The sequence below is a fragment of the Papilio machaon genome, chromosome Z, assembly GCF_912999745.1.
Source record: "Papilio machaon chromosome Z, ilPapMach1.1, whole genome shotgun sequence".
NCBI lineage: Eukaryota > Metazoa > Arthropoda > Insecta > Lepidoptera > Papilionidae > Papilio > Papilio machaon.
Window position 1 is genome coordinate 3,922,717 of NC_060016.1, and position 22,952 is coordinate 3,945,668.

At 31.1% G+C, this 22,952-nt stretch overlaps 1 protein-coding gene across 1 annotated transcript; it reads left to right on the forward strand.

The window, feature by feature from the left end:
* The first annotated feature begins 9,761 nt into the window (after positions 1-9,761).
* On the forward strand, positions 9,762-22,055 carry LOC106719766 (trypsin epsilon). The gene is made up of 8 exons (XM_045686103.1): positions 9,762-9,777; positions 9,950-10,080; positions 10,804-10,937; positions 12,515-12,676; positions 15,042-15,135; positions 16,792-16,914; positions 20,711-20,907; positions 21,569-22,055. Exons 1-8 carry the CDS (start codon positions 9,762-9,764, stop codon positions 22,053-22,055), a joined length of 1,344 nt encoding a protein of 447 aa, XP_045542059.1.
* Positions 22,056-22,952: the final 897 nt, after the last annotated feature.

Consider the following 22,952-nt stretch of genomic DNA (forward strand, 5'->3'; position numbering starts at 1 on the left):
TTTGTGTTGTATTGTATAATTAATATTTTTTTATTCTTCAAATAATTGTTTTTATTTTTAAATGAACTTAAATTGTAAATGATTTTCATTTTTACCACATCTAAATGGTACTTAATTTATTGATTTTTATTATAAGTTTATTAAAATATTTATTGATTAAATAATTAATATCAATTTAGTTTTATTAATTAAACCAATTTTTTTTACTCATATTTGAAATGAGAAAATAGTGTTCTGATAGTTGGAATATAGACTTAATGGAGTCCACTAAAAAACATGTTTACCTTCATACCCTACGTAAAAAATAATATTTTTAATAACGTTATAACGTTCAATTTCATCTAAATTTCTCTATAATTTAAATCATAATTATATTAAATCTATGGATTCATCAATCAATCAGACAATTAGTTATCTTTGTCAAGACCATATAGATTTATTTCGTGCAATACATTTTCAATAAAAAACCAAGTCAATCTAGAAGCATTTCGTTGAAAGATGCCAATTAAGTCTGCAATGGTAGTCTGGACTATTTGTAAGTCGACAGCTTATTTCTATTTTTTTATTCGTATTACATTGAAGTAAATTACGATCCGATTCAACGTAGAATTTTCTGTTCGATTCTAATATTAGAAAAAATATGAAATAACTAAGAGCGAACCAATTTAATTTCTCATTTTTCTATTTTTCAATTTAATTTTGTAGAGTAAATATCAGTATTGCTGCTGATTAGTTTGTCAAAAGCTTTGAACTATTTTAATATTCGTCGAAAAGATTTCTTCGTTTTTATTTTATTTTCCACTAGCTTTTACCCGCGACTCCGTCCGCGCGGAATAAAAAATAGAAAACGGAGTAAAAATTATCCTATGTCCGTTTCCTGGTTCTAAGCTACCTGCCCATCAATTTTCAGTCAAATCGATTCAGCCATTCAGCAGATAAGATTAGCCTATTTCATTAATTGTGGAGGCGTTAATATAAGAACAAAAACTTAATGTATAAAAAACAATCTCAAACAAAATGCACTCAAAAGTACCATAAAAAACAATCTCAAACAAAATGCACTAAAAAGAAACAAAATAATGACATGAAAACTTCTTTCTTTCTTTCTTCTCTCTTTCAAAAACCCTCTAAACTCTAAAGAAAGTTCTGAAAGAAAGAAAGAAAGAAGTTTTCATGTCATTATTTTGTTTCTTTTTAGTGCATTTTGTTTGAGATTGTTTTTTATGGTACTTTTGAATGCATTTTGTTTGAAATTGTTTTTTATGGTACTTTTGAATGCATTTTGTTTGAAATTGTTTTTTTATGTTACTTTTGAGTGCATTTTGTTTGAGATTGTTTTTTATGGTACAGTCAGCTTCATAAATATAGTGGCAGTCAAGATATCCAAATATATAGGAACACCTAAAGTGATCAATTATATAAGTACAACCAAAGTCATCAAATTAATTGAAGCATCCACTCTGCTCAAAAACATCGGAGCGTTCACATCGTCATATATATGAGTACATTCAAAGTGCCCATAATTATAGTAACAGACAGAGCGTCAATAGTAACGAAGCACCGAAAGTATGCAAAAATATCGTAACATTAGACAAAATTGAACTCTATCTCTATTCACTTAAGATACACTTTGAAATATACTACTTCTGTTAAATTCATTTGACATTTTATAATCAAAACATTTTTTTGCTATTTACTACAAGTTTACGTCCCGCATGACAGATACTAGATAGATAAGCAATATCAAATTTTAATTTGTCACCATATATGCCAGTTTGGCCTTACGGCTTAACTGTTCGCTGTAATACGCAGTTTTAGCGATTCGAATCCCAAACTTTTTTTTACATTTTTTAAGGTTTTTAATTTTATTATCAAAGCGTTATATAAAGTTGAACTTTATCGCAACAATTATTGGTTACAATAGTAGTCGAATACGACATCTTTAAAAATTAAGGAACCACAATATTCCTTGTCCCTTTTTTTAACCGAGTCGTCATTAGCATGTTTTTTATTGTTCACGTTTGTTATTGTAAGTTTCGTCATTTAATTCCGCGCGGACTATGTCACTGGCGACATCGAATACGTGTAATAAATCTATGCTTGGAAAATTCTACTGCAACCGGACTGAAGATACCTAACAGTAAGAGAAAAATATTTTGATACAAATTATCAATTAATTTAACACAATTTGTATACTTTCAAAGTGTATTTCAAGGATATGGATATACGAGTAGAATTCAATTTCAATGACCGCAATGACAAGTGAAAACACTCTCCGCCCACTCGCTCTATTCCGAGATGGCCGAACCTAATCGTTATTAATTTTATATAAATATTTAATACCCCAAAAATAAAATTTTAAAATTTTTTTTGTTAAGTAAAAAACATATTCTAAGTACATTACCAGATTTTTCCTTTTCATTAAAAAAACAAGCTCTATATGTGATTGATAATATTGAAAAATAAAAACCTTGTAAGCCTGGGATTCGAACCATTAAACTTACGTACTGCGGCGAAAATAGTAAAACACTGAAACTAGCACATATTGTGACAGAGTAAAATTTGATATTACTTACTAGCTTTTACCCGCGACTTCGTCCGCGCGGATTAAAAAAAATGCTCACAAGATAAAAAGTTCCTATGTCCGTCTCCTAGTTCTAAGCTATCTCCCCATCAATTTTCAGCTAAATCAGTTTGACCGATCTTGAGTTATAAACAGTGTAACTAACACGAGTTTCTTTTATATATATATATATAGATTAGGTATCTGTCATGTATCGTCAATTTATAAATTTTAAACTTTATAATAATAAGAAGAAAAATGTTGGGTTGTCCGATAAGTTCGTGCCATTTTTAAGGGAAGTTTTAAAGGCCCTTAAGTTTTAGAATACGTCTTTTAAATTATATTTGTTCGATTTTATTGCAAAACGTCTTATGTATTTCGGCAAAAATTAAGTGAATCAGTTTTTATAAAACTGATAGAAAAGAACGAATCGTGTCCTACCATTTGTCAAAATATGGCTGAAGTTATCCTCGTTTAGTATGTACTAGCTTTTACCCGCGACTCCGTCCGCGCGGAATAAAAAATAGAAAACGGGGTAAAAATTATCCTATGTCCGTTTCCTCGTTCTAAGCTACCTGCCCACCAATTTTCAGTCAAATCGATTCAGCCGTTCTTGAGTTATAAATAGTGTAACTAACACGACTTTCTTTTATATATATAGATGTGTTATCTAAACATGTCATATGTTTTCAATAATTGTAATATATTCGGGTCTATTCTAAGCTACCTATTAAAAATCGGAACGAACTTATTAGACAACCTATTATGTTGATACAAAGCGTCAAATGAATTTAACAGAAGTAGTATATTTCAAAGTGTATCTTAAGTGAATAGAGATAGAGTTCAATTTTGTCTAATGTTACGATATTTTTGCATACTTTCGGTGCTTCGTTACTATTGACGCTCTGTCTGTTACTATAATTATGGGCACTTTGAATGTACTCATATATATGACGATGTGAACGCTTCGATCTTTTTGAGCAGAGTGGATGCTTCAATTAATTTGATGACTTTGGTTGTACTTATATAATTGATCACTTTAGGTGTTCCTATATATTTGGATATCTTGACTGCCACTATATTTATGAAGCTGACTGTACTTTTGAATGCATTTTGTTTGAAATTGTTTTTTTATGTTACTTTTGAGTGCATTTTGTTTGAGATTGTTTTTTTTTGAAGTCGGCTATTTTTTTTTCTTAAAATTTTTGTTTATTTCACAATTTTTAGTGAATTTGAAGTTCAATTACAAATTTCCTTAATACGTATAAGGACATAAATAAGACAAATAAAGAAAAGGACTTTCCTATTTAATATGTGTGTACTTCTATTCAATAACTAATTTAGAATGCACCAGAAAATCACTTATCGTTTAAACAATGAAATAATTATCAAAATCGGTATACAAATTGAAAATTACCGAACTAATACATCGTAGCGTGCCTTTAATTTTGTCCAGCCGCGCGCCGCACTAGCATTTTTCGAATGCGCGTAGTTTTTAATTATTTAATATCTCCCAAACTATTGATCAGAATTACATATTTTAAAGGCTAATGTAATCTGCATTTAATACTCTAGCCATCAAACATATTTATTTGGATAAGGATTCATATCGAATATAATATAATAGCGCCGTAAGTTTACGACGCTGTTTTTCGTGTGCATTTTAATCGAAGTTTGTTCACAATAACATGGTTTTTGTGAGACATCCATAGATGATAGATATATGCCACCTGAGACTTTTATTTAGCAAATTTAAGGATCTATAATTACTCCATACATCATTTTAATGTAGGTCATATAGTTTAACCTACGTAAGCCCAGAAAGCAAATTTGTGCTATTCATTGTAACGCGATGTAGCATTTTTCGTTTCCGCGTAATTTTATTCTTACGATATCTCCTAAACTATTAGACAGAATGATATAGTTTCAATTGCAAATATAATCTACATTAAATTCTCTTGATAATGAACATTAAATTATTCAAACTTTCGTGAGACATTATCACTAACTTATATAGAAACGGCTAAAACACTCACGTATATATATCCGGTGTCGTCACCGACTAGTTTCGAGCCCTACGGGGGCTCTTCATCAGGGTGAGTGGGATTGGTATTATTTCGCGGACGCGGCCCGTCGCTCACTGACGGTCGGTGACGACACCGGATATATATACGTGAGTGTTTTAGCCGTTTCTATATAAGTTAGTGATAATGAACATATTTATTTACATAAGGGTTAATACTGAACTTGAATAATAGCGTCGGAAATAGGGCATGAATTTAATTAATGTTTCGTAAAGAAAAAAATGGTTATTGTGAGAAAACTATAAAAGATAGATATATGCTATCGCGGACTTTTATTTAGCACATTTAAAGAGCTACAATTCGCCATACATCATTTTGATGTAGGTCTTATAGTTTAGCCTACGTAAGCGCTGAAAGCAAAAATGTCCCTAATTTCCGCAACAAATTTTGAAGCTATATTCAAATTCTACTATTCTTCTAGTTATTTAAAAAAAAAAAAACAAAAAAATGGGACACACCTGCAAGCACTTCCTTTCGTTTAAAATATTTTTTATCAAAATCGGACCACCAGGGGCGGAGATTCGCGGTAACACACCTAAAAAAAAAAAAAAAGTCAGTCGAATTGATAACCTCCTTCTTTTTGAAGTCGGCTAAAAATGCATCAAATGAAATGTTATCTTTAGCGTTCTAATAGTCCGTCCAAATAGCGTCCAAATATTGTAAAGTGAACTTATGTTCATTTCTGAGTGTTGCAAACCCTGAAATTTTAGTTTTAACTATAATATTTAATAAACAAACTTAGTCAAGTAGTAGCAATCAAAATGAAAATTCGGTTTATCTTTTGATTTTAAGGGCTAGCAGTGAAATGCTATGTACAGTCAGCTTCATAAATATAGTGGCAGTCAAGATATCCAAATATATAGGAACACCTAAAGTGATCAAATATATAAGTACAACCAAAGTCATCAAATTAATTGAAGCATCCACTATGCTCAAAAAGATCGAAGCGTTCACGTCGTCATATATATGAGTACATTCAAAGTGCCCATAATTATAGTAACAGACAGAGCGTCAATAGTAACGAAGCACCGAAAGTATGCAAAAATATCGTAACATTAGACAAAATTGAACTCTATCTCTATTCACTTAAGATACACTTTGAAATATACTACTTCTGTTAAATTCATTTGACATTTTATAATCAAAACATTTTTTTGCTATTTACTACAAGTTTACGTCCCGCATGACAGATACTAGATAGATAAGCAATATCAAATTTTAATTTGTCACCATATATGCCAGTTTGGCCTTACGGCTTAACTGTTCGCTGTCATACGCAGTTTTGGCGATTCGAATCCCAAACTTTTTTTTACATTTTTTAAGGTTTTTAATTTTATTATCAAAGCGTTATATAAAATTGAACTTTATCGCAACAATTATTGGTTACAATAGTAGTCGAATACGACATCTTTAAAAATTAAGGAACCACAATATTCCTTGTCCCTTTTTTTAACCGAGTCGTCATTAGCATGTTTTTTTATTGTTCACGTTTGTTATTGTAAGTTTCGTCATTTAATTCCGCACGGACTAAGTCACAGGCGACATCGAATACGTGTAATAAATCTATGCTTGGAAAATTCTACTGCAACCGGACTGAAGATACCTAACAGTAAGAGAAAAATATTTTGATACAAATTGTCAATTAATTTAACACAATTTGTATACTTTCAAAGTGTATTTTAAGGATATGGATATACGAGTAGAATTCAATTTCAATGACCGCAATGACAAGTGAAAACACTCTCCGCCCACTCACTTTATTCCGAGATGGCCGAACCTAATCGTTATTAATTTTATATAAATATTTAATACCCCAAAAATAAAAATTTAAAATTGTTTTTGTTAAGTAAAAAACATATTCTAAGTACATTACCAGATTTTTCCTTTTCATTAAAAAAAACAAGCTCTATATGTGATTGATAATATTGAAAAATAAAAACCTTGTAAGCCTGGGATTCGAACCATTAAACTTACGTACTGCGGCGAAAATAGTAAAACACTGAAACTAGCACATATTGTGACAGAGTAAAATTTGATATTACTTACTAGCTTTTACCCGCGACTTCGTCCGCGCGGAATAAAAAAAATGCTCACAATATAAAAAGTTGTCTCCTAGTTCTAAGCTATCTCCCCATCAATTTTCAGCTAAATCAGTTTGACCGATCTTGAGTTATAAACAGTGTAACTAACACGACTTTCTTTTATATATATATAGATTAGGTATCTGTCATGTATCGTCAATTTATAAATTTTAAACTTTTTAATAATACTAGCGACCCGCCCCGGCTTCGCACGGGTGCAATGCAAAATATACCTACTACAGAATAAATGCACAATTTATTTAAGGTACTTAAATGGATAAGGATTAATGCTGTATTGTTTAAAATCACTTCGTAAAAGAATAAAAATGGTTATGCTGGGTTATCCCTAAGAGATAGACATATACCATCGCGGACTTTTTTGTTGAACTTTTTAAGGTGAACAATACTGTAGTACATTATTTTGGTCTATCTCGTAGGGTTCAGCCAGCGTTTGCAATATAAGCGCAAAAAAACGTGCTTATTTACGACATCACATTAGAAAACTTTAAATTTATCAGTGTTTCTCTACTATATTATGCATTTATTATACATACAAACCTTCCTTAAGAATCACTCTATCTATTAAAAAAAACCGCGTCAAAATCCGTTGCGTAGTTTTAAAGATCTAAGCATACATACGGACACACAGCGAAAGCGACTTTGTTTTATACTATGTATTGAAGAAGAAAAATGTTGGGTTGTCCGATAAGTTCGTGCCCATTTTTAAGGGAAGTTTTAAAGGCCCTTAAGTTTTGGAATACGTCTTTTAAATTATATTTGTTCGATTTTATTGCAAAACGTCTTATGTATTTCGGCAAAAATTAAGTGAATCAGTTTTTATAAAACTGATAGAAAAGAACGAATCGTTTCCTACCATTTGTCAAAATATGGCTGAAGTTATCCTCGTTTAGTATGTACTAGCTTTTACCCGCGACTCCGTCCGCGCGAAATTAAAAATAGAAAACGGGGTAAAAATTATCCTATGTCCGTTTCCTGGTTCTAAGCTACCTGCCCACCAATTTTCAGTCAAATCGATTCAGCCGTTCTTGAGTTATAAATAGTGTAACTAACACAACTTTCTTTTATATATATAAGATATAGATGTGTTATCTAAACATGTCATATGTTTTCAATAATTTTAATATATTCGGGTCTATTCTAAGCTACCTATTAAAAATCGGAACGAACTTATTAGACAACCTATTATGTTGATACAAAGCGTCAAATGAATTTAACAGAAGTAGTATATTTCAAAGTGTATCTTAAGTGAATAGAGATAGAGTTCAATTTTGTCTAATGTTACGATATTTTTGCATACTTTCGGTGCTTCGTTACTATTGACGCTCTGTCTGTTACTATAATTATGGGCACTTTGAATGTACTCATATATATGACGACGTGAACGCTTCGATCTTTTTGAGCATAGTGGATGCTTCAATTAATTTGATGACTTTGGTTGTACTTATATATTTGATCACTTTAGGTGTTCCTATATATTTGGATATCTTGACTGCCACTATATTTATGAAGCTGACTGTACGTGTTAGAAAAATTTCTACTGCTTTCTATAAGCACGTTTATTATTAATAAAATTTGGCAACCATTTGTATGCTGACGTTAATCTTTTTATGTTTTCTTCTTCCATCTATTATATCTGCCTATATGCAATCCTGCCTCATATAGAAAAACTGCTAAACATAAAAATACGACACGCAGCACTGTTTGTGGATTTGGTAGGAATGTAAAAATGCTCCTTGTTTGATTTACTGTCTAAACTAGTCTTTTTTAAAACTGTTTTTTTTTCTGTACAATCGCAACGAACATTCGATACCGTGATCACGTATTGCTTTATCCAGTTGGAAGGTTTTCTATATTCATTTTACGGCGCTAGAATTGTTTTATAATATTTGAATGAAAAAAGAGTCAAAATATACAATTAAATTTAATGAATTAGTTTTATGTTTCGATTAAAATGAATGGTTAAGTGAATTTTAAAAACATATATAATATTTTTTATTCTGAATAGTTTTCTAGTCTAGTTCTAGTTAATGACTATGTTCGCACACTGTTCCCGGCTTATTATTGTATGTTTAATGTTTATGAATTTAAACTGTTTCATATAAACGATCTTTGCAATGTTAGTTTGCATCATTAGTAAACATAAATGTAATACTCCAACCAAATAAAGATATTGAAGCTGCAATAATTCGCATTAAGCTGAAAATAGGTATAAATGTTTAGAACACCATTATATGTGAACTCGAAAATCTTACTAATGTTGTAAATGCGAAAGTTTAGATGGATGAATGTTTGTTAGAAACTATCTCCAAAATCTGTGGCAAATTTCATCGGATCTTGATGAAATTTGGCACAGATGTAGACCATAGTCTGGAAGAACACTCAGGGTACAACTATGTGAACTTAATGCGAATTATTGAAGTTTCACTACCTAGATTTCGATTAATTAGAATAGACTATAAATAAAACATTTATTTCCTAAGTCGATTAAAGTAATCAATTGAAAAATCGTGTCCGTAACTGGTAAGTATATTCGGAGATGTAGGAGAAAGGATGCGGTAAAACCGTACCATATAAATTACTAAGTTCTGCCTACCCCTCAAAGTCACGACTTAAAAACGGGCAATATAAAAATAATAGTAAGTAATGTATTATTTTATTTTCCTTAATTGGCCTCTACTTTTACGATTTCAAAATTGTATTTGCTCCATATTGAATGCGGCCTAGGAGTGGTTTACATCCCTGAATACTGCTCGTTATTGAACTTCGGGCCTCTAAAAGCTCACATGAAATTCCTTGCCAGCCCAATACTACACCGATAGTTTTTAGTTCAACTTATATTTTTAGCGTCCATATAACAACGATGGACTATGGTTGTTACAGTTTTTAAGTAGACTAGCAAAATTTTATCACTTTTCATCGTTGTATCTACGTTATATTCTATTCATTTAAAAAGTAAATTACGTGCTGTTACTTGTACGAGTATTTCCCTTTTAAGGTACATAGTCTTAAGACATGCAATGGCTCTCTAGTCGGTTGTCTATACTTACAAATAAATATAATTGGCGTGTTAATTAACTTATATATTGAGGATATCCTCATATAAATACAGCATACTATATACTTTAAGTATATAATACTTATATAAGTACAAGAATCATCACGTATTCTGTTTTATTTTACTATTACGCATTTCATTGCAGTAATTGTTGTTGATAATGCAATAGGAAAAGATATAAGTTTTTCAGGAAGTATTTCAGAAGCGAGTTACGGAAATCTATTTGAAAGTGCCGGATACCCTAATATTGGGGACATACCACTATTGAATAGAAAAGTAAGTTTAATAATTATCTATATACCTGTATACGATGTAACAATAAATAATATATATATTTATATATGATTTTTATATATTTTTTTCGTTTCTTAACTTATATTTCTCACCAAAAACAAACCAAAGTTAAATGTCGAAACTACTATCTTTAAAGTTAAATTACCAATGGTTTATTCTTATATCGATATATTTTCTACTAGTTTACTACGAGAAGGCAACGTTAAAGGAAACGGAATCTGCTTGCATTTTTAATGAGAGGATTATAGTTGCTTTAGAAATTGCAATTTTTCCCAGCGAAATTTCCAGGAGAATATGCTTTTTGTTATGCTGTTATTTATAATAACAGATAAAATATTTTGTGGAGGTTGAATGATATTGGAAACTAACGGTTAAAAACGTCCAAACATTTTTATTTAAAATCTTTAGATTGTACAAAACAGATTGTGCCGTGGCCGTGTTTGAGTAAAAAAATACGTCGACGCGAACTATTTTAGTAACGACTGTTTCACCAGTGGAACAGCACAGTAAATAAAATAAATAAACAATACCTTTTGAATCAACAAACAAACCTGGTATTGGCTATTCGATTTCCATTACATTTATTGAACTTTAATCTTTAATCCTATATTTAAATGCAAATTAATTTTGCCAGCACAGTTTTAGAGAATTATCTTATTAAACCACGTTGTTACTAAGCGTTTAAATGTCCATAACACTTTGTAGATATTCAAAGGAGTTCGAGTTTCTGTACAAGAACACCCTTACGTTGTAAGTGTCCGAAGATTGCTCAGCCATTACCTGACAGGATCGCTTTTGACCAGGAAATTGGTCATTACTGTGGCACACCCTCTCTTCAAGTGAGTGTTAATTAACAGTAAGAAGTAAAAATAATTAATAAAAAAATAAAAAAATTTCAATCCGATTATGTAGTCTCTAGTAACAGGGATTAAGGTACCTAAGACTTAAATTCGTACTAATAGACGCAACATCTTTTGTTCGTTCCACAATTTAACATCTTACTAATATTATATAATTGCGAATGTTTGGATGGATGGATGGATGTTTGTTTGAAGGGATCTCCGGAACGGCTCAACGGATCTTGATAAAATTTGGCATATATGTAGAGCATACTAAAGACAGTAAAGTTTTTTTTATTCTAGTTATGATATAAAATCAGTTATATTAAATAACTAGCTATTGGCCGCGACTCCGTCTGTGCGAAATAAAAAAAAAAACTTAATTAGTAGCCTATGTGTTCTTCCAGACTGTGTTTTACATCTATGGCAAATTTCAATCAAACATCCATCCATCCATCCATCTAAACATTCGCATTTATAATATTGAGTAAGATATTATATGATTATTAGGATCTACCATTACAATAAGTTTACAAGATATAAGTATAAATTTGATAGCAAGTTGATTACTTACTACAGTTTGTGTTGTGATGCTTAAGCTTAGTAAAGTTAACACGAAACTTAGTTCCACTTGATTTAACTTCCATAGGAATACTCAATTACTGTCGGTTTAACTAAGTATGTCTATAGTTGGTTAGCTAATTACATAACTGCATCCAACTCAAACATCGGTTTGCAAGATCCAAGAATATTGCTATCAGGGATTCGGATTAACAGTAAGTCAATTAAATAACACATTGAATTTTACACAAAATAGTAAAATAGTGTAATTCAAAGAATTTTCAAACTTTTTGCTGAACTATTTGCAAAATGGATTGTCATACATTTTGATATTTTTTATTGTCATTGATATTTTAAATCAGTTGAAATACAATATTTAAAACTCAATTTAGATTTTTTAAACTTCGTAATGCCACGTATAGTTTTAAGTTGCCTTCACTTAGCTAGATCACGTACTCGTATGTGAAATCGTTTCTCATTCCAAGGTATACGTATCGGGAAAGCAGTTGCCAACTTTTTAAATACAATGTAAAAGTATCGGTAAAATTTAAAGAATACGCAAATGGATTACGCGAGACTAACCGATCTATTAGTTTTTATAAAATACTAGCTTTTACCCGCGACTCCGTCCGCGCGGAATAAAAAAAAAATAGAAAACGGGGTAAAAATTATCCTATGTCCGTTTCCTGGTTCTAAGCTACTTACCCACCAATTTTCAGTCAAATAGATTCAGCCGTTCTTGAGTTATAAATGGTGTAACTAACACAACTTTCTTTTATATATATAAGATTTGTTTTTTACCCATTTCAATTTATTGACGAAAGGACGACCAGGACGATAACGGTACTTTATAACTAGAAGATTTTGCTACTATCCCGTTGATACTTCGACAATCAGATTGATTGAAATATTTGAGCTTTTTTTTTACTTTGGAGAAACTGAAAATATTCTTTTCTTATTCTTCTTTTTATTATTAAGTCAAAATTGATCAAACTATGTATTTCTATTGTCCGCAGTGTTCCCATATATGAACTAGGAGTAGTCGCTGGACAGACTTATTCCGACCGAGGAACTACTTTAAGAAGCGTAATCCTCGTCATCTTGCACGAGGAGTTCGACCCGTACACACTGAATGCTGACGTGGCTCTTCTAAGACTATACGAAGAATTCGTTTTTAGGTAATTATGGATACAATATTTATATAGCATTTTAAAACTAGCACAACAACCTAGATTTTCTCTACTTCATTTGTCACTCAATTTTAAACGGTTTATCGCACCAGAATATGTTTAAAAGTTGCAATTGCTCTACAACTTTTCATATCTTACTAATATTATAAATGCGAAGTTTATATGGATGGATGGAGAGGTGTTAGTTCGACGGTATCTCCAGAACGGCTCAACCGATCTTGAAATTTGGCAAACATGTTGGACATATTTGACAAAATGTCATAGGACATTTCTTAAGTTTTTTTTTATTCCAAGCGAACGGAGTCGTAGACGGCAGCTAGTAGATTATATCCATTGAAATTATTTGAGCAATAAGATTTGCTTTGGCAGTTTCGGCATATTTAATGAATAAATTATGACAGGGTGACAAAGATTAAGTTGTGTAAATGAAAGACATTGGTGATAGTGGTTGCTGACGTTGCTTGCTACGTGGAAGGTAAGTATTTTGTTAGAGATGATAGAATAGGTTACGAGGTACTTACAAATGTTAACATTGGAGGAGCCAATTTGCGAGCAGCGAGAACCGAGAAATCGTTAAAACTTTTTTCGGTGTACATCAACTTGAATATACTCCGATCCTTGCATATTCGACTCGTTCAAATTTCTGTTGTAATCCTTGAAATGAAGTGGAAATTCATTTCAAAGTAAAATTAAGATTTATTTTCTATTGCACTTTAATAAATGTGTATTATGTATTAAATCAGATTTAATTACGAATATACGCAATATGTTCTTTGTTTTTTATGTGTTGGCTATTCTGATCTGAAAAATCTTGATATAAGTATTAAAAAAAGAAATAGATAAAAGGATTTCTTTCTGCGCAAATTAATTACGGCACCTAACAGGTGTATAGATAATTTTGGAGATTAAAAATGGAATTCTTTATCTCTTAAAATGTCTTTGTCCCGCCAAAATGGAACAAGAAGCTTCGTCTGCATTGTTTGTAATGACAATGTCTTTCGAAAAATACAGCCCTTTTTTCATTAGCACCGTCTTTAAAATCCTAACCACTATTGTATGTCTTACTTTGACACTAGTCATTGTATAGACCGACAAATTCATGATCCGGTAAGCAAAATTGAGACTAAATTATATAAGCTCATTTTATTATATCACCCCCCGGCAATATTCAAACGTGTCACAACATCCTTGTGTGTCAGTTATCAGAACATTTTCCCAGGACAGGACATTTTCACAAATCCTTATGCACCAAGAGCACGAACGAACGCGTTGATCTCTAGGCTACTAGGGAATGTTCCCAAAAATAGGTGGTCGCTTGATCCTTTGGGACCTTACCGTCTTAATCTTACTAATATTATAAATGCGAATGTTTAGATGGATGGATGGATGGATGTTTGAAGGTATCTTCAGAACGACTGTATTCTTCAGACTTCAGATCACGAGGTACAAATGTAGAACATAGTCTGGAAGAACACATAGGCTTATAAAGTTTTTTTGTTAATTCCGCGCGGACGGAGTCGCGGGCGACAACTAGTGTAAAATAAATATAAAGTCTAAATTGTTTGATGGCACATCTATGACCTCATTAAACATTTCTTTAGAAATATCGAACGTTAGTACGAAAAGGTTCGCCATCCTTGGCATAGAGTGGATACTTATTAATAACTAGCGGTCGTCCGCGACATCGTCGGCGCAGAGTTAAAAGAAAATAAAAAGGAGTCTTCAACATGCCGGTGTGCATCAGTTACCTTACCGTCTGTCCCATTAAAATCGGTCCTGCCGTTCTAGAGATTAACCGGTCAAAACGCGACCTTGCGGACAGACATATAGACAGAAATTATAAAAATAGTTCTTCTTTATCAGCAATGGAAATACATCAAGTGTATAAAACATCATTTTCTCTCGACATTACATACAGACACACCAATTTTATAATTATGTATAGATAAAAATATTGTTTTTCTTATTTTCAACCTACAGATCAGCTCAGCTCTATATTTTTCCGTCGACTAATTGGCATTTATTTCCTTCGCCGAATTTTATATATAGCTTCGATATTATTCTGTGTCTGTTATTAAATCAAGAAATATAAAAAATCGTTACATACGACCTCATGTACCTATCGTGTGTTAGAATACTAACGGTAGTATAATTTAACACTAAGCTTTTAAGCTCATATTCGATTTTACATTATCTGTGCTTGTAGTTTCGTTTTCCTATGTTTTACAGAACGATTTCGGTTATAGGAGGTACTAAGTCTGATTGGTTACAAATATAAATACTGAGTATATTTACTATTTGTTTTTATGAACATAGCAAATATAAATATGTAAATATAATTTTTATATTTCAGAATATCCGTAAAGCCAATTGCTTTAATCGCCCCGTCGTCAAATCTAAACGATGAAAGGGCTTTCGTTACTGGCTGGGGAAGGTGCGATCTCACGGTACTAATTTTAACATTTAATCAGTTTAACAGATTATTTCATAGCTTTGTGCATATTCTTATATGTATAACTAGAAATTGTAGCTAATGGTTAATAATATCTGTATACAGCCAAAGTTATATACTACATGGAGAGATTTCTATCGAAGAAAAAAAAATCAAGTCTATCTATCATCTATCAAGTATAAAAATAAAAAAATAATATTTCTACATGTAGTTCTTGATGAGAAACTTTTAGATTGCAAAATAATAATATTTACAATTTGTCCAAAATAACATTTATTGCCTGTCCTGTTATGTTTCCATTTTAGTACCGCAACAGTCGCGGTTTTCATTTCAACTAAAACCTTTGCATTGTATTTATATTTCTACCGAATTCATTTGTTATTTAATTAAAATATTGAAATGGAAACGGTTTGATAATTTAGACTATCTCAATAATATAGTAAACGTAAATAAATAAACTTTAATAACTGTTCAGTTTATAGAAAGACAGTTACAATGTTACGTAGACAATAACAATCCAACCTTTCAGTTAAAACTGAAAGTGTGTACTCTGGTTTGCCGTTTATGGAATACTAGCTGTCGCACGCGACTTCGTCCGCGCGGAATTTAAAAAAAAACATGATAAGTAGTCTATGTGTTCTTCCAGACCATGTTCTACATCCGTACCAAATTTCATCGAGACCTTTTCAGCCGTTCCGGAGATACCATCAAACAAACATACATCAATTCACCTAAACGTTCGAATTTATAATATTAGTAAGATAGTGCGTTGTGGTAAGTTCGGCATTCGGGTACATTTCTTAATGATTTCCACATTACGCGCGACGAATTTGTTCCAATACACCCTGCAGTAGCCAGTAACTTAGGAAAAAGAAAGATATTTTTGTAGTATTAAATACATTTCCTTAGTTTAAATTTAGGGAACAAGAGAGAAATCAGTTAAATTAAAGTAATTTTTAGTTACTGTCTAAACTTACAACTTGATGGTCTAATTGTGATTATACTCATTAAAAAAAATCTAAAATTTACACACACGCAAAGCAAAAAGTAAGAGTTAATTAAATTTAAAATTATACATGTAATTACTTTTAATTTGCACAACATTTAAATTATATATACAAAATTGAGAAAAAAAGTCTTAGCAACTTCCTTTAAACTGATATAAAATCCATCCGGAATTACCCCAACGCACCTCACCTTAAGTAGCTCTATTCACGTTGATATAATTAATTAATTCCAAGCCACGATTGTTAATGAAGTCGAGTATGCCGTGACAGGCTATTAACATGTCACTTCAAGCCAATATTGTTCCCGATGTAACCAACAACACATCATGTATAGAATGTGGTAGCTTTGTAAGCTCAGCTTTAGTATTCAATACAGAGCTTTTAATACAAGACTAAATTGAAAAAGCCACTTGTAAATGTCGTGAAAATAGAACCATCATTATTATAACATATTTTACTCGTTGTTTTTCACTGCTAATAAAGCTGTAAAATACATATTTTTATCTTTTATATATAAGATAAGTATGTTAGTAGTTGTATATATTTTAATTTCTAATCCTGTTTACATTATTTGTATAGTTTTGTTCGTATTTTTTCTAATCCCATGATTAATAAATAAATAAAATAATAAGTAAATTTTAAAGGGGAAAGAATTATGCTTGCCGCGCTCCACAAAGTTTTTTCCGGACGAGAAAATTGATCCAATGATGAGAACAATCTCGTTCGTTATAACGTCACCTAATTATTACTGCGAGGGATACGAACGTGTGAGTTTTCAAGTAATTTATTTTTATTTCTACATTTATATTCAAGTCGTATAAATTTTAATAAAACATGTAAAGTTATAGAATTAAGTGTTTGTTTCTTGTATTAGTAGAGTTGACAATAGAACAAAGCCTTTCATGATATTTCATTAATTTTATTTGTCTCTTAAATTTTACGATTTACTAATTTTTCCTTTATTTCTTTTTGTATTTTATATGTATTTACACTCTGTATTATTATGATAATGTAACGTTTTGTTATCTGGGCAATTGATTGGGCAATTAATGCTGGTACATTTGAATTTATGAAAAGTTTTTGGAAGGTAGTCGGGCACACAGTACAATCAAAACTCAGCCGTGGGATTGCAGCTGTCCGCACCATATTAAAAATCTGTGTTTTATTTCTCTACTCATCGCTGCCATCCTACAAGTAGAATGCTACCTTTAAATGGGTTATATACAATTAGACAATTACGGATTATGGTATAAAATTTTTTGAAAACAATTGGAACAAACTGTAACTATATTTTTCCACACGGTCAATGGGAAAATAAACAGTGACATGTAGAATATAATCTCTAAGACAATAAGTGCAATATGGGCAAAATTTTTCAAAGGAAATTTCTTTAAAATTCCTTATCGTCAGTCTTCACTGCTGGAACAACTGTGCAAAACATATTGTTGTCTCTTTTATTTTCAAAGAGAATGGGAAAGAGAAAAATATGTTCAAACACGGTTATGATTCTCTGTAGTAACACATGAGAACCACAATATTTTAGTACCATCTTAATTATTTTTCCTATTTGTTGTGGAAACTCTGTTAATACTACTTTTTCAATTTAACTTTATAATTGACACAGAAGATCTTATATTTCCAGTACTCTCCGTCTGATGGAGTGTTTTCTTGTAACTTTCTCTTGGTCTTATTGGATTAAAACAATAATTCGTAGGAAAATAGTTTATATTCTATAATTAATTATAACTGATATTCTACATACTGGTTGATAATAATTTAAATTTTTGTCAAAGGCGATATTTTGTAATATTAAAAAAAATTAAAATGTTTAATTTACTTGAATAAACATCAATTAAGTGCCGAAAAACTGTTTCTCATTTTCCATTTTAAGCATTTAGATGTTTAAAAAAACATACACCGAAAGAACGAAAAGGAAAATCAAATTAATTTAATATTAAATCAAAATGTAATTATGAATTGTATTAGTACTTTGTAATAAATGAAATGTAGTTCAATCTTTAATATTAAAAGCCACATCATTATATGTTTTAATGCTATCATTTTCGATGGTTTGAATTTACGGCTATTAATTGATGATGATAAATTGTTTTACTTAATTTTAACATATCTGTTGTTAATATTTTGATAGATTTTATGCATAAGGTACTTATACATACATACATTTAAAAAAAACTTTTGTGCTTTTCGTTTTTTTTCTAAATAAGATCCTGAAATAAATATGGGTCTTGACAGAAAGACAGACGGACGGACAACAAAGTGCTGTAAAAGCTTTTTTTCCTTTCGATGTGCAGAACCCTAAAAAAAAAATGAATACAGTCGAAACTAGATAATCGAGAACTGCATAACAGACAAACTTATTTAAGCGAGTCATATTCCGGTCCCGAGGAACAACCTTCACATGCGAGAAACTTGGGATAAAAACCTCTAACTATAAGCGATAAAAATATCGCTTGCCCAGGTTTGAAAGATACCTAGGGTTATTAACACTTCATCAGACACGATGACCACATTAGTATCTGATGTGAGGTCGTCCCTTTCATATGTGTACCTATATATCAGAAATTCTTTTTACCAAGACGTGGCCATATCTCAATGATTATTATCAGTTCTTCTAAAGAGGCGGTTTAACAATTGGTATTTCGTTATAATTCTGTAAGTTCCATGGTAACATTTATTCCACGAATCTCTTAACGAATATTACTTTACTTTTGTATCGTGAAATATTTTTCTTCTTACTAATCCAGTAATTCGAATATTGTAAAAACCTTAGATGAAATTTTATAATTCTTATTTTTATTTTAATTTACTAACTGATTTTATAGGAATGTACTAAGTATATCAATACAGTGTTAGTTTTTCTCGGGTCGAATTTTATAATTTATTACTTTCCACATGATGTAATAAAGAATGTATATCTTAGTAATATTATAAACTAGCTTTTTCCCGCGACTTCGTCCGCGCGGAATAAAAAAAAATAGAAAACTGGGTAAAAATTATCCTATGTCCTTTTCCTGGTTCTAAGCTACCTGCCCACCAATTTTCAGTCACATCGATTCAGCCGTTCTTGAGTTATAAATAGTGTAACTAACACGACTTTCTTTTATATGTATAGAGATGCGAATGTTTAGAGGGATGGATGTTTGTTTGAAGAGATTTTCGAAACAGCTCAACGGATCTTAATTAAATTTGGTACAGATGTAGAACATAGTCTGGAAGATCACATAGATTACTTATTACGTTTTTTCTTAATTCCAAGCAAAGAAGAAGAATTAAATTTCCATGGTTTTTAATTTCATTTAGAATATTTTGGAATACCCAAAAAGGTATAATTATGGCCACAACTGTGTCAAGCACAAGCATCACCAAAACAGTTAGCCTAGCACGATTATTTGTGATAATCGCCTTCGTATCGTTGTCGTCAGTTATCTAAATTAGGATGCGATTATTGGTGCACTCTACGCCCGATATTTGAATACTTTGTCGAAAATTTTGTCTGTGACGATTGAATGGCGATTGTCACAAGCATTCGTGCTAGGTCCACAGATCAACATAATTTCTACACGATGTCACTAACAGCACTTAAAGATTGGTTCAAGAAATACGGTCGAAATACACTTAAGTAATTGAATTGAAAATTGCATTTCGATTTCCGTTCCGCTCACAGTGTTACTTAGCAGCAGATAATTTAATTTGTAGTCTATCGGTTGTTCACTTCTAGACACCTATAATCTGATTCTTTATTTATAAGTAGGTTATAATTAAAAACATCACTCTGTTGCTATTATAAAATTTATTAAACTTTGTTTGACAACATTATTAGAAACATAGTTACCGTCCTCCGTCAATCAAAGTTAGGCAACGTATCTACATTTGCGTAAGTCTATTGGTAGTGGTCGCTTCGGTATTTCAGTTAAACCAAAAAGCCGCTTGGTGTCGTATCACCTCATACTATAAAAAAACAAAGGGAATAAAGCAAAAAAAGCAAAAAAAATTCTATGCTTTTGATGTGTCGCTATTCTTTTTGTACTCTCGCAATGAATTAATTCCCTTTGTTTAACCGAAGTACTTTATTATATCACTAGCTCTCACCCGCGACTCAGTTCGCGCAGAAATAAAAAAAACTTGATTAGTAGCCTATGTGTTCATCCAGACTATGTTCTACATCCAAGCCAAATTTCATCCAGATCTGTCCATCAATTCAACTCAACGTTTTCATTTATAATATTAGTAAAATTATATAATTACACCGTTTCATTTGTCTTTTTTATAATTTAAATGACAGATTGACTATAAGCCTATGACTCTGTGGAAGATTTCTAACCGAAAACTCATGCTGTTAATTCTTTACGACGAAAAACGTTCCTCTTTAAAACTAGTAAAAATAAACAATTATAGTTGATATTTATGAAGTTAGTGTGACTAGATTATCTTATATAGATATGAAAATATGTCGCCGTATGTAATTTGTGCTGGGTCGACCCTATGAAGGAATAAAGGCACGATGAGGAGTTGATATTACTAACATGTTAGAAATTATTTCAGCATGAAACACGTCTGAAACCGGGCATGATGTGCCTGGGAATAGCCCGTGAGGAGAACGCTGTGACCCCATGTCTGGCCGTGCCGGGTGCTCCGCTTGTCATCGACGGTCACCTCGCTGGTTTACAGTCATGGGGTTTCGGCTGCGGCTACCAAAACGATCTGCCTTTAATCTACACAGATATGCGCCATTTCCAACCGTAAGCATTAGATTTACTAACCACTCATGCACGTAATTAACATGGGTATGCAGAGTTTACAGTTTGGCGCGATTTCGGTCGCTTCTCTGCCTAATTTGTAAGGCTAACGCTCTTTGAATACTAATTCTAACATTTTTACTTAGTATGCTACTACTCGTTTTTCGTGTAAAATGTTGTTTTTGTTTTATTTATTATCGATATAAAAAGAATGTTATAAATAAATTGTACTTTATAAAGCTAATCTAAAGTATACATTTCATTTATGTTGACTCATAACCAGATACAACAATACAATACACAGAAAACACAACACACTAATAGCAAAATTAAAACCACAATAGCTTCATTTTCTGTTTAATTAATTTTCTTTTCACGTAAACTCTACCAAATTTTAGTAAATGCAAGTGAAATTAATTTACAAGGGAAACATAAATTTGCATCTAAATACGCAATGCAAGCACAGATTTTATGAAAACACATCTTGTTAATTGTAGCCCAGAAAATGTATATATATATATATATATATAAATATATGTATATGGTATGATATTTTATCATTATCGTAACAGTATGTTGTCTGAATGTTTATCTTTCATTTTTTTTTCGCCCAGGTATAATAATGCCTTAATAGATTACTAACGAACAATTATTTTTCCCTCAGATGGATTCTACACAATGTGCCAATTCTACGAAATCTAACTCAATACAATTTGACAGAAATGTTTCAAGCTACAAGAGCTTACAGCCTTTCAAAGTGGCTCACTTTAACAAGAGAAAACTTCGAACCGTTGACTCTTACGTTTGCCGACAAACCGATACTACAATCAGATTTGGACAAGGAGCTGGCAAAGCTAAAAGGAACGGTTTTTGACATTAGAGATTTTATATATTCCGGTGAATTTCATTTATTAAAAAGTGAAATTTTTGAAAATATAAGAAACAGCTCCAACCATGAAATTAGAAATATCAGTAGCGTCTTTATGTCTATCACAACTAAACCCTTTTTAAATAAAGACAAATTCAATGATGAAGATGATTCTTCAGATTTTGAAGATATTAAAAATTCTACAACAAAATTAAATACCAATGAGTCTGATACAGATGAATCACAGTACAACAATGTCAAGTTACAGGAGTTTTATATTTAAAGTTATTTTTATCACATTACAATATTTTTATGCTTTTGTGTGTTTAGCAATTATTTATATCTATTAAATTCTGCTATTCTGATTTTGTTTTATCTCAATGTGTGAATGAGGCAAAAAAGAATTAAGAATGGTATTGGTTATATAAATAAAACATCAATATATGCTTGATTAATATATTTGGTTTTAATCCATTGGTTATTTTCTACAATATCGGTTATGGTAAAGTGAGAGCCGAGTCGTCGTCTTAAACCGTATTCATTTTACTGAATTAGTGATTGATATAAGCGACAAAAACATTAATGAAAAGTATTTCAACAAAAGTTATACACAAAATTTAATAATCGTAATATGACACAAACTTAATGTTAACAAAACATACTTTTTTTTTCAATTTAAATCCTTAATTAAAAATTTAGAATACTAAATATATATTACTAGAATGTATTTCTAAATTTAAAAATAAACAAATGGCGTTCAACAGTCTTCCTTTTAAGTGCCAATGGCACAACTTAAATACCTGCAATACTAGTAATAATATAAACAAAGAATAATAAAGTAATTAATAGACACTTATTTCTGTCATCTAATGGAATGTAAGCTGACATCGAATATCCTTACGGAATATTGAAACTTTTACCTTACCTAATGATTGAGTAATATTGAATTAATGCATCTAATGCCTAAGATCCAAAAATCCATAATTCTAAGTACTTATATTAATAATAATAATTTCATTTCTGTGTTAAAATTAATTGAACAATAAATATTTTTAAGAGGAAACTTTTTAAACAGATTTGAAATCATTTGGACAAATTAAAATTTTATTTGTATTGTTAAAACTTCATCAGTTATGTGATTATTTCCGGAAGTTGACATAAAACAATGAAAGAAGTTAAA

Coding starts and splice junctions, on each gene's coding strand:
- LOC106719766 (XM_045686103.1), top strand. Junction 12,677..15,041: donor TACGAAGAATTCGTTTTTAG/GTAATTATGGAT, acceptor TTTATATTTCAG/AATATCCGTAAAGCCAATTG. Junction 15,136..16,791: donor GGGGAAGGTGCGATCTCACG/GTACTAATTTTA, acceptor TAAATTTTAAAG/GGGAAAGAATTATGCTTGCC.